Consider the following 12698-nt stretch of genomic DNA (forward strand, 5'->3'; position numbering starts at 1 on the left):
TGTGTGGCAAAAGGCTCAGCGGTTCCTGGTGAGGGAGGGTCAGGATGGAACTTAGTGGGTGGAAACGTCCCACCCCCTCAGGCCACAGGGGCAGGGCAGGATCTGCCCAAGCTGGCAGGTGTGCCTTGGGACCTGAGAGACCCTGCCTCGCCCAACTGTCCCCCAGATCCCCAGGAGCTACCTGAGCCTGCAGGAGGCCGTGCTGGCAGAGCAGCAGCGCCGCAGCCTGGACGACAACGTGCAGTACCTGACGGACAGGCAGCTGGAGCAGCTGGTGGAGCAGACGCCCGACAACGACATCAAGGACTACGAGGACCTGCAGTCAGGTGGGTGGGGCTGAGTGGGCGGCAGGGTGCCCGTGAGAAATGGAACTGTCCGTACTTGCTAACCAGCTTGGCCCTCAGCAATGAATGAGAGACCGACACCCAGCCTGCGTTTCTGCCTTCCATCCCCCTCCCCTTCCTTCTTCCCTCTCACCCTTCTTTCCTTGGAGGGAGAGAACACAAACAGCTACTCTACACCAGCATTGTGTTGGCCACGAGGACAGACGTACAAGCTGATGGACTGGCCCCTGCCCTCCGGGGCTGACGTTCAGTCAGGGAGACAGAGGTCAAACAGTTACAATCGATTCTCATTAGCCGCAGGACTTATGTTCTGTGAAGTCAGCATGACCACTGAAACAGCAAACACTGAACCAGTGCTCCTAGGAGAGATGCCGGGTTCGGCTTCTGCGAGCCTCTGGTCACAACATGCTCATCAGCCCATCAGTACAGAACCTTGTTTATGTGTGTTGCTGCTTAAAGATGCCATGCTTAATACATACTGTTTTGTTGGCATTGAACTCATGGTTGACAGCACTATTGCTCATTCCTGAACAAAGCTTATCTAACACACAGGTTTCCTCCGTAAGGAACATCGCAGCCTTCTCACGCTTAGGGAACTACACAGCGCTTCAGCGATTCACTAGGGACCATTTTAAACAGTGAAAGCATCAACAAAAAGCATAAAAACTCAAAAAACATGGCACTGACATAGACCACTAAGCAGGCACCTGTTTTCAGTATGAGAGCTGACAGTGTCGCCCTGTTCAGCCTCCGCTGGCCATGTGCACATTGGTCAATGCAAATTTCTCACCATTCAGCACGTCTGCAAATAACCGCAGGAGTGTTGATTTGGGGGTTGCAGATAAATTTTAGCAAGAAAGTGAATTTGCAAAGGCAAAATCCACAAATAATGAGGATCAACTGTAGATACCCAGGCGGCCATCAGCCTAGGACTTTGGCAAGAGTTACCAGGGGCCACCAGGGTACCTGTGATCAGGCTGCCAGCCTGCTGGAAGGGTCCAGCACGTGGGACATGTTGGTTTCTTCCTAGAAATAATTTGTGACCTGGGTCCTCTTGGAAAGAGGGCCACCCCAGAGTCCCTTTTGCTCCTTTGTCTAACTGCTGCTTCCTCCTCTCCTTGCCTGGGGCAGCCATCAGCTTCCTCATAGAAACCGGCACCCTGCTCCATTTCCCGGACACCAGCCACGGCCTGAGGAACCTCTACTTCCTCGACCCTATTTGGCTGTCCGAATGTCTGCAGAGGATCTTTAATATTAAGGGCTCTCGGTCAGTCGCCAAGAATGGGGTGATCAGAGCAGAAGACCTCAGGATGTTGCTGGTGGGGACTGGCTTCACACAGCAGACGGAAGAGCAGTACTTCCAGTTCCTGGCCAAGTTTGAGATCGCCCTGCCCGTCGCCAATGACAGGTGAGGACACAACTAACCCCGCTGTGCAGGTTGCTCCCCGAAAGAGGGAGTTGGGGTCTGGAGCCACTGGTGGCCTGAACAAGATTTCCAGGGATTAGTGCTGTCACTGCTGCCCCCTAGGGACAGGCCAGCACCTGATGACCTGCCTGCCGGGCCTGGCTCAGCGGGACAGTGAGCACGGCTGGCCGCTCCCTCCTGTGCCACAGGCTTCTCTGTTCAGGGAGCTAAAAGAAATCCACTTATTGAAAAAGTGTAGGAAAACATGAAATGATGTCATTAAAAATAATTTGTGGGAATTTCACTTTACAGGGGCTTGATTGCTTGGTTATTTGGTAAATGAGAGTGAGTGGCCAGGTGAGGTGGCTCACACCTTTAATCCCAACTCTTTGGGAGGCCGAGGTGGCCAGATCAATTGAGGTCAGGAGTTCAAGTCCAGCCTGACCAACATGGTGAAACCCTGTTTCTACTAAAAATACAAAAATTAGCTGGGCATGGTGGTCCATGCCTGTAATCCCAGCTACTTGGGAGACTGAAGCAGGAGAATTGCTTGAACCCAGGAGGCAGAGGTTGCAGTGAACAGAGATCACACCTCTGTACTCCAGCCTTGGCAACAGAGCGAGACTCCTTCTCAAAAAAAAAAAAAAAAAAAGAAGGAGTGACTAGGATGTGCATACTAATTACACAGCCCAGTTCAAAATGCAGTCCAACATGATTAAATCATGAGAACAACATGATCAGCTACTCCAGGGTAGATGGTCCGAGGGTCAAATAGAGGCATTCCAGATAGTAGCTAATCATTGCCTCTTTCTGTGGACTTCTCCTGGATCTGTAACATACCCAGGTCTCCCCAGTCCTAAAATGCAAACAAAACAAATAAGCCTGTCCTCCTTTTCCTCCTTTCCTTGCTCCCCAGCACCTGCTGCTCCTCATCACTTTGTGCTGGTCACCAGGCAGCCCTCTAGGTGCCCCCAGGTACCCCTCCTGTCCTCTGCTGACCCTGCCCCAAGTACTGACCCTCCCCTCTGGAGGGCCTTCTCCATGAGGGGACCCTGCCACCCTCCCTTCCAGCCTCCAGTGTCCTCAGCAGGCCCCTCCCCTGCACTTTGCCCAGGCCATCAATTCAGCTGCCTTGGTCCTCCATGCCCCAAAGGAAGAATCCTCAGATTTTCAGCAGGGCCCAGCCTCCAGAGGCTCAGGCCTGGGCTTCCAAATTGCTCCCACCTGGAAGTCTGGCATGGCGACTGACACAGCGTGTCTGAGATACCTGCCTTCTCTCCTCTGCTGTGTGGTCCCACCGATCACCTTCCCCCACCCCCCATCCACGGAACTGTGCTCAGGGAGTGGGACTCTAGGCTTCAAATTCCTCCCTGTACCCCTGACACCCACTTCTCACCCCACCTGCCATGACATGGCCCTGCCATCTCCCAGTGAAACAATTCTGTTGACAGGCCCTTTCCTCCTTGTGACACCCATACCTGCTTCTGTTTTTGTTTGTTTATTTACAAAGATTTTTTCCATAAGTTATTGGGGTACAGTTGGTATTTGGTTACATAAGTTCTCTAGTGGTGATTTATGACATTTTCGGTGCACCATCACCCAAACAGTATACACTGCACCCTATTTGTGTTTTTTATCCCTTGCTCACCTCCCACTCTTTCCCCCAAGTCCCCAAAGTCCATTGTATCATTCTTATGCCTTTGCATCCTCACAGCTTAGCTCTCACATATCAGTGAGAACATACCATGTTCGGTTTCCCATTCCTGAGTTACTTCACTTAGAATAATAGTCTCCAGTCTCATCCAGGTCACTGCAAATGCTGTTAATTCATTCCTTTTTATGGCTGAGTAGTGTTCCATCATAGGTAAAGTTTACTTACAGTGAAATGCCCAGATCGCTAGTGTTCAAAACAATGACTTTTGACAAATGCATACAACTGTGCAAGCGGCACCTGCCTCAAGATACAGAATGTTCCTGTCATACTGGAAGTTCTGCCAGACTCCCTTCCAGTCGTTTCCCATCCATATCAGCACCAGCACACTGATTTCCAGCACCAGAGCCTAGTGTTTCCTGTTCTTGAACTTCTCAACTGCAGAGTCACGCCATATGGTCTCTAATTGGCTTCTCCCACTAAACATCATGCCTTTGAGATCCATTCATGCGGTTGTGTGTATCAGGAGTTTGTTCTTTCTGTTGCTGAGGAGTATTCCATTGTATGGCTTTACCGAAATTTGTTTATCCACTCAGCTGTTGATAGGCATTTGGATGGTTTCCAGCTTTGGGCTATTATGAATAACGCTGCTGTAAATAGTCTTAAGTCTTTTTGGAGACACATGTTTTCATTTCTCTTGGATCAAAACCAGGAGTGGAATTGCTGGGTAATAGAGTGTAAGTTTAATTTTATAAGAAATCACCAGGCTGTCCCCCAAGAGACTGTATGCTCCTCCAAGAGACTGTACACTCCATTTCCTCCCCAGTATATTTTATTTTTTGAGACGGAGTCTCGCTCTGTCGCCCAGGCTAGAGTGCAGTGGCACGATCTCGGCTCATTGCAAACTCTGCCTCCTGGGTTCTCGCCATTCTCCTGTCTCAGCCTCCAAAGTAGCTGGGACTACAGGCGCCCACCACCGCGCCCGGCTGATTTTTTGTATTTTTAGTAGAGACGGGGTTTCACCATGTTAGCCAGGATGGTCTCGATCTCCTGACCTTGTGATCCGCCCGCCTTGGCCTCCCAAAGTGCTGGGATTACAGGCGTGAGCCACCGCGCCCGGCCTCCTCCCCAATATTTGTTGTCTGTAGGTCTTTCTGATTTTAGCTCTTCCCGTGGATGTGAGCTTGTGCTTGACTGTGGTTTACTTTACATTTTCTTCATGACTGATGAGGTCAAGCACCTTTCGTGAGCTTACTGGCCATTGGTATATCTTCTTTTGTGAAGTGTCCATTCAAGTTTTATGACCATTTTATGATTAGAATGTTTTCCTTTTTGGTACTGATATGTACTTCTTTATATCTTCTGGATACAAGTTCTTTTTTTTTTTATTATTATACTTTAAGTTCTACGGTACATATGCACAACGTGCAGGTTTGTTACATATGTATACATGTGCCATGTTGTTGTGCTGCACCCACTAACTCATCATTTAACATTAGGTATATCTCCTAATGCTATCCCTCCCCCCTCCCCCAACCTGATACAAGTTCTTTCTCAGATATATGATTTGCAAATATTTTCTCCCAGTCTGTGACTTCCTTTTTTTATATTAATGAAGTCTAACTTTTAAATTTTGTGATTATTGCTTTTTGTGTCATCTTTAAGAAATATTTGCTTATACCACGATCTTGACAATCTTTCTTCATTTTTCTTCTAGAAGATCTGTAGTTTAGCTTTTACTTCCAGGTCTATAATCTATGTCAAATTAATTTTTGTATATGGGGTGAAGGTAGGGGTCGCGGTCCATTTTTTTCCTGTATATTATCCCATTGTTCCGGAACCATTTGTTGAAAAGACTTTCCTTTCCCCATTGAATTATCTTGGTTTCTTTATCAAAAATCAGTTGCGTGGGTTTATTTCAGGACTCTATTTTGTTCCACTAATATATATGCCTATCCTTATGCCAGTGCGAAACTCCACTGATTATTGTAGCTTTAGAGTAAGACTTGAAATCAGGTTGCCTGAACCTTTTGTATTAGTTTCCTGTGATTGCTGTAAGATACCATGAATGTGGCATCTCAAAACAACACATTTTTACCCTTACAGTTCTGGAGGCCAGAAGTCCAAAATAAGTTTCCCTGGTCCAAAGTCGAGGGGTCAGCAGGATCATGCTACCTCTGGAGGCTCTAGAAGAAAATCCACTGTCTTATCTTTCCTAGTCTCTAGAGCTGCATTTCTTAGCTCACATTTCTTTTATTGATACGTAATATTTTACGTATTTATGGGGTACATGTGAGTAGTTTTTACATGCATAGAATGTGGAATGATCAAGTCAGGGTATTTGGGGTATCCATCACCTTGAGTATTTATCCTTTCTATGTGTTGGTATCATTTCAAGTCCTGGCTTCTAACTACTTTGAAATATACAATATATTCTTGCTAACTATAGTCACCCTAGTCTGCTATTGACCATTAGAACTTATTTCTTTTAACTGTGTGTCTGTACCCATTCACCAACCTCTCTTCATCTCTCCCTCCCACTTTCATACCCTTCCTAGCTTCTAGTATCTGTCATTCTATTTTCTATCTTCATAAGATCAAGTTTAGGGAGCATGCAGTATTTGTTTCTCTTTGCCTGGTTTATTTCATTTAACGTAATGACTTCCAGTTTCATCCATGTTGCTGCAAATGACATGATTTAATTCTCTTTTTTGGCCAAGTAGTATTCTATTGTGTATATGGACCTTTCTTTATCCACTTGTCCATTGATGGACACTTAGGTTGGTTCCTTGTCTTTGCTATAGTGAATAGTGCTGCAATAGATAAGGAATCCAGGTATCCCTTTAATACCTGGTTTCTTTTCCTTTGTATAAATACCAACTAGTGGGATTGCTGGATTGTATGGTAGTTCTATTTTTAGTTTTCTGAGAAATTGCCATACTATTTTCCACAGTGGCTGTACTAATTTATATTACAGCCAACAGTGTATAAGAGTTTTTTCTCTGCGTCCTCACCAGCATCTGTTATTTTTTGGTTTTCTGATAGTAGCTGTTCAACTGGGGTTATATGATATCTCACTGTGGTTTTGATTTGCATTTCCCTGATGATTCATGGTGTTGAGCATTTTTCATATACCTGTTGGCCATTCATATGTCTTCTTTTGAAAACGTCTATTCATGTCCTTTGCCTTCTTTTAATGAGATTATTTGAGTTTTATTGAGTTGTTTGAATTTCTTGTAAATTGTGGATATTAGTTCCTTGTTGGATGAATACTTTGCAAATATTTTCTCTCATTCAACAGGTCTCTTCACTCTGCTAATTGTTTCCTATGCAGTGAAGAAGCCATTTAGTTTAATATAGTACCATTTGTCTATTTTTGTTTTAGTTGTTTTGTGTTTTCGAGGTCTTAGCCATAAAACCTTTGCCTAGATCAATGTCCTGAAGTGCTTTCCCTGTTTTCTTCTAGTAGTTTACAGTTTGGGGTCTTAAATTTAAGGCTTTAATCCATTTTGAGTTGATTTTTGTATGTGGTGAGAGATAGGGGTCTAGTTCCATTCTTCTCCATATGGATATCCAATTTTCCCAGCACCATTTATTGAAGAGGGTATATTTCCTCCTCTGTATGTTCTTGGCACCTTTGTTGAGAATCAGTTGACTGTAAATATGTGGATTTATTTCTGGGTTCTCTATTTTGTTCCATTAGTCTACATGTCTGTTTTTATACTGATACCATGCTGTTTTGGTTACTATAGCTTTGTAGTATATTTTGAAGTCAGATAGTGTGATTCCTCCAGCTTTGTTCTTTTTGCTCAGGATTGCTTTAGCTATTCAATCTCTTTTGGTTCCATATGAATTTTAGAATCCATTATTGATCTGTTCAGGTTTACTTTGTATTCCTGATTCACTTTGGGTAAGGTTTTATGTTTCTGGGACTGTGTCTGTTTTTTTCCTAGGGTTTCCAGTTTGTTAACATATAGTTCTTCATAATAGTCTCTGATGATCTTTTGTATTTCCGTAGTATCAGTTGTAATGCCTCCTTTTTCATTACCAATTTTGTTTATTTGGGTCTTTTCTCTTCTTGGTTACTCTAGCTAGTGATTTATCAGTTTTGTTTATCTTTTTGAAGAATCAACTTTTCATTTCATTGATCCTTTGTATTGTTTTTTAAGTCTGTATTCCATTTTATTTCTGCTCTGACCCTTATTTATTATGTGGTTTCTTTCCTTCTGCTGATTTTGGGTTTGGTTTGTAAATGTCTGTAAGGTCCTTTTGGTCTCAAGTCATTTAAATCCAATTTTTTTTGATGAGTTTCTGTCTAGATGATCTGTCTAATGCTGAGAGTGGTGTGTTTAAGTGCCATACTATTATAGTATTGGAATCTATCTCTCTCTTTAGATCTAGTAATATTTGCTTTATGAATCTGGGTGCTCCAGTGTTGGGTGCATATATATTGATATTGTTATATTCTCTTGTTGGATTGATCCCTTTATCATTATATAATGACCTTCTTTGTCTTTTTACTGTTTTTGACTTAAAGTCTGTTTTGTCTGATTATAAGTATAGCGATGTCTGCTTGCTTTTGGCTACCATTTACATGGAATTTCTTTTTGCAATGCCTTACTTTCAGTCTATGTCTTTACAGGTAAAGTGAGTTTCTTACTGGTAGCATATAATTGAATCGTGTTTTTTTAATCCATTCAGCCAGTGTACACCTTTTAAGTGGAGAATTTAATCCACTTACATTCAAGGTAATTATTAATACGTGAGGTTTTGTTCCTGTCCTATTGTTAATTATTTCCTGGTTGTTTTTATATATACTTTGTTCCTTTATTTCCCTCTTACTGCTTATCACTGTGGTTTGGTGGTTTTCTGTGGTGGTACCACTTGAGTCCTTTCTCTTCCTCATTTGAGTGTTTCTTTACCAGTGATTTTTATACTTTTGTATGTTTTCATGATGTTAAATATCATTTTTATTTTTGCTTCCAGGTTGAGGATCCCTTGAGCAGTTCTTATAGGGCCAGTCTATTAGCGATGTAAGGTTTCTGCTGAGAAATCTGCTGTTAGTCTAACGGGGTCTCTTAGGTGACTAGATTCTTTTCTATGCTGTCTTTAGAATTCTCTCTTTGACTTTAGACAGTTTGACTATAATGTGCCATGGAGAAGACCTTTTTGCATTATCTCTGTTTGGGGATCTCAGAGCCTCCTGTATCTGGATGTCTAAATACCTTGCTAGACTTAGGAAGTTTTCATCTCTTATTTTGTTAAATAGGTTTTCCTAACCCTTTCATTCTCTCTTCACCTTCTGGGACTCCAGTAATTTAAATACTTGGTTGCTTTATGGTGTCCCATATACCACTCATTGAGAAAATATTTACTCATTATTTTCTTCATTTTTCTTTATTTTTGTCTAACTCTGTTTTTTTCATAAGACCTGTCTTCAAGTTCTGAGATTATGATTCTGCTTGATCTAGCCTATTATTGAAGCTTTTGAATGTATTTTATATTTCACTCAATGAATTCTTCAGTCCAAGAATTTCCATTTGGTTTTTTTAATGATATTAATATCTATCTCTTTGGTAAATTTATCATTTGTATCCTGAATTGTTTTTCTGATTTCTTTGTATTGTTTTTCAGAGTTTTCTTCTATCTCACTGAGCTCCTTTAGTATCAGAATTTTTAATTATTTTTCCAGGATTTTATAAATTTGTTCTTGATTAGGATGTATGGCTGGAGAATTATTTTTTTCCTTTGGAAGTATCATATGTCCTTGCTTTTTCATGTTTCCTGTGTCCTTAATTGATATCTGTGCATCTGGTGTAACAGTCACTTCTTCCTGTATTTGAATTTGCCTTCATAGGGGAGAACTTTCTCCTGAAGATGCATCTGTGGTGTTGGTTCAGTAGGGCACTTTGTCTTTCATTCTACGTAGATGCAGTAGTGTAATCTGTATGATTTCTTTGGCTATAAACAATGTCAGTGGCATCTGTGATCTCCTCAGTAATTTAGGGTGCAGTTGTTAGTGGAGCTTGTGGGGAAGTTTTGCTGGGAACAGGGATGCCAGGTGGGCCAGTCTTTGGGCCCCAGTGGTGGCAGCAGGCATGCCTGTCCTTGGACCCCAGGGTGGTATATACTGGCACCAGTGTTAGAGGGTCCAGACAGGCCTATTCTTGGGCTTCCAGGAGGCTTAATTGGATGTTGGTAGTGGCATCAGTGGGCCAGGTAGGTGGGTGGGTTCTCGTGTCCCTAGGCAGCTGGCATGGTGTGGGTAATGGCAGTGGAAGTGGCAGGAAAACCCTTTAGGTCCTGAGCAGTGCACGCTGGTATTGGCAGTGGCTGCAATGGGCTGGTTGGGCTTGTGCATAGGGCCACGGGTGACATGTGCAAGTAGGTACCAGCTGTAGTGGTAACAGCAGAGTCGGTAGGCCCAACCTTAGGCCCTCAGGAGAACTGTTCAGGTACCACTGATGGTGGACTGAGCTGGGCAGTCCCTCAGCCCTAGTCCACATGCTCTGGCACAGGGGCCAGGGGACACGAAGCCAGGCCAGGTGGGCTTGTATTCAGGCCCCTCAATGGTGTGTACAGGTACCAGCCATGGTAGGCAGGAGTAGAGTGATCCCCAGGCCAGCAATGGAATGCTCAGGCTGGGGACATCAGTGGCCACACTGCTGCCCTGCCACTGGGGAGGGTGGGCCACCTTCAGTGGCAACAGATTAGGCTGGTGGGTGGGGAATACATGCCACTCACACCTTAGCCCTTAAGGTGGTAGCCTATGCCTCACTCACACCTCAGCCCCAGGGGTAGCAGCCCACATTTCTCTTGCACCTCAGCCCCAGCACCACTGGGCTCCAGGACAGTACACAGTCTGTTGGGGACAGGGCTGTAAAATGGCTCCTTGCAGATTTCTTAAAGAACTAAAAGTAGGTTACCATTTGATCCAGCAATCTCACTACTGGCTATCTACCCAGAGGAAAAGAAGTCATTATACAAAAAAGATACTTGCACACACATGTTTATAATAGCACAATTCATAATTGCAAAAATATGGAACCATCCCAAATGTGCATCAATCAACAATTGGATTAAAAAAATTGTGGTATATATATATACCATAGAATACTACTCAGCCATATAAACGAATAAAATAATGGCATTTGCAGCAACCTGGATGAATTGGAGACCATTATTCTAAGTGAAGTAACTCAGGAATGGAAAACTAAACATCGTATGTTCTAAATTATAATTGAGAGTTAAGCTATGAGGATGCAAAGGCATAAGAGTAATACAATGGATTTTGGGGACTTGGGAGAAAGGGTGGGAGGGGATGAGAGATAAAAAACTACACATTATGTACAGTGTACACTGCTCCAGTGATGGGAGTGCCAAAATCTCAGAAATCACCGCTGAAGAACTTTATCGTGTAACCAAACACCACCTGCTCCCCAAAGCCCTATTGAAATTAAAAATTAAAATATAAATCAATTGCCTCCTTAGTGTGGCTGCTCAGGTCTCAGAGAGTGTGAGACCTAGAGTGAACACCCTCGGAGCAGTGCCATTGCACAATCTCCCATCAGTTAGTTTCAGGGCCCACAAAGGGTGAGGGGCTCTCCTGTGCCTTGGATTTCAGGAGTCCAGAGTGGGAATGGGGACCACTGGGGATCTCTCACTTACCTTTTCCCCACACTGGGGAATCTCTCTCAGCCCTCAGCCTAGCAGGCTGCCTTGCTTCCTTCTCCTTCCTTGCCTTAGGTATTTCCTGTCACTTTTCTGTCGAATTCCAGTGTTCCCTCTTGGATGATCTATTCAACGTGTGATTGTCTACTCACTATTTTGCCTCTTCTCAGTGTCGGAGGCAAGTCTGAAATGCCTTAGTCAGCCATCTTGAAGCCGTCCCTCCCAGCAGCATGGCGCCCTGCTCGGGCGGCCATCTTGCCTCCTTCTGTGCAAATCTCTCTCTTCCCCTATCTTTTAAGGACACTGTGGCTGCACTTAAGGTCCACCCAGAAAATGTGGGATCTTTCCCCCATTTCAAAGTCCATAACTTAATCACATCTACAAAGTCTCTATTTCCATGTAAGGTAACAATTACAGTTCTAGGGTTTAGGACCTGGATATTTTAGGGCTCATTATTCAGCATATGACACCCTCCAATATTGTTCTTCTGTTTCAAGATTATTTTGGATTATTCTAGATCCTTTGCATTTTCATCTAAATTTTAGAATCAGCTTGGCTGATTCTTAAAAAACTGTTGTGATTTTTATGGAGATTACATTGAATCTATAGATCAAAGAGAGCTGACATCTTAGAAATATTGAATCTTCCAATATGAACATGGTATATCTCTTCATTTATTTTGGTTTTTAAAAAGTTTCTCTCAACAGTGGCTTGTTTTCAGTATTCAGATTTTCTGCATCTTGTGTTAAATTTGTGTCTACATAATTTATGTTCTCCAATATGGGTAAATGACATATCTTCTAATTTGATTTCCATTTTTTGTTGCTGGTATACAGAAATATAATTTATTTTTAAATATTTACCTTATATCCAAAGCCTTGCTAAATTCACCTGTTAGCTCCAGTAGATTTTTCAGGATTTTCTAAGTACGCTTCTTTTTTGAAAAAAAAGACAGTTTTACTTTTTTCATTCTAATCTTCACATATTTTTTTGCTCTTTTTGCCTGATTGCATTGGCTCGGATCTCTAGTGAAGGCTTAAATAGAAGGGATGAGAGAAGACGTCATTCTGTGTGATCTCAGGGGGAAAGCATTCAGTCTTTTACCATCAAGTGTGATGTTTTCTGCAGAGCTTTGTTATCCATGGAAACTTTATCAGATTGAGGAAGTTCCCTTTTATTCCCAGTTTGCTGAAAGCTTTTGTCATAAATGGGTACTGAATTTTGTCCCCCAAAAATTCTTGTTCTGCCTCTGTTAATTTTTTTCTTCAGTTATTTTTCTGTTAAATGAATATGTTGATTGATTTTCAAATGTTAAACCAACCTTGTATTCCCAAGATTCATACCAAGTGTTCATGATTTATTATCTTTTTTATCTAATGCCAGATTTCAGTGGCTTCTATTTTGTATAAGAATTTTTTAATCTATGTTCATGAGGGATATTGGTTGGTACTTTTATGAAAAGTCTTTATGGGTTATCAGACATATGCTGTCTTCATAAAATGAATTGAAAAGATTTTTTCCTTCTCTATTTTCTCCAAGATTTTGTATAAGATTGGTGTTAGACCTTCCTTAACTGTTTGATAGAATTTATAGCCTGGAGTTTACTTCACAAGAGGGTTTTTAATTA

General features: G+C 42.6%; 1 protein-coding gene across 3 annotated transcripts in view; it reads left to right on the forward strand.

The window, feature by feature from the left end:
* The window catches only part of LRRK1 (leucine rich repeat kinase 1), a 155060-nt gene that overhangs the window by 112464 nt on the left and 29898 nt on the right, over nt 1-12698 (forward strand). For all 3 annotated transcript variants that reach the window (XM_024232405.3, XM_063716320.1, XM_063716321.1), the window contains 2 exons: nt 167-326; nt 1476-1752. In XM_024232405.3, coding sequence (XP_024088173.2) covers nt 167-326; nt 1476-1752 — 437 coding nt within the window. The remainder of the gene's footprint in view (nt 1-166; nt 327-1475; nt 1753-12698) is intronic.

The sequence above is a fragment of the Pongo abelii genome, chromosome 16, assembly GCF_028885655.2.
Source record: "Pongo abelii isolate AG06213 chromosome 16, NHGRI_mPonAbe1-v2.0_pri, whole genome shotgun sequence".
Lineage (NCBI taxonomy): Eukaryota > Metazoa > Chordata > Mammalia > Primates > Hominidae > Pongo > Pongo abelii.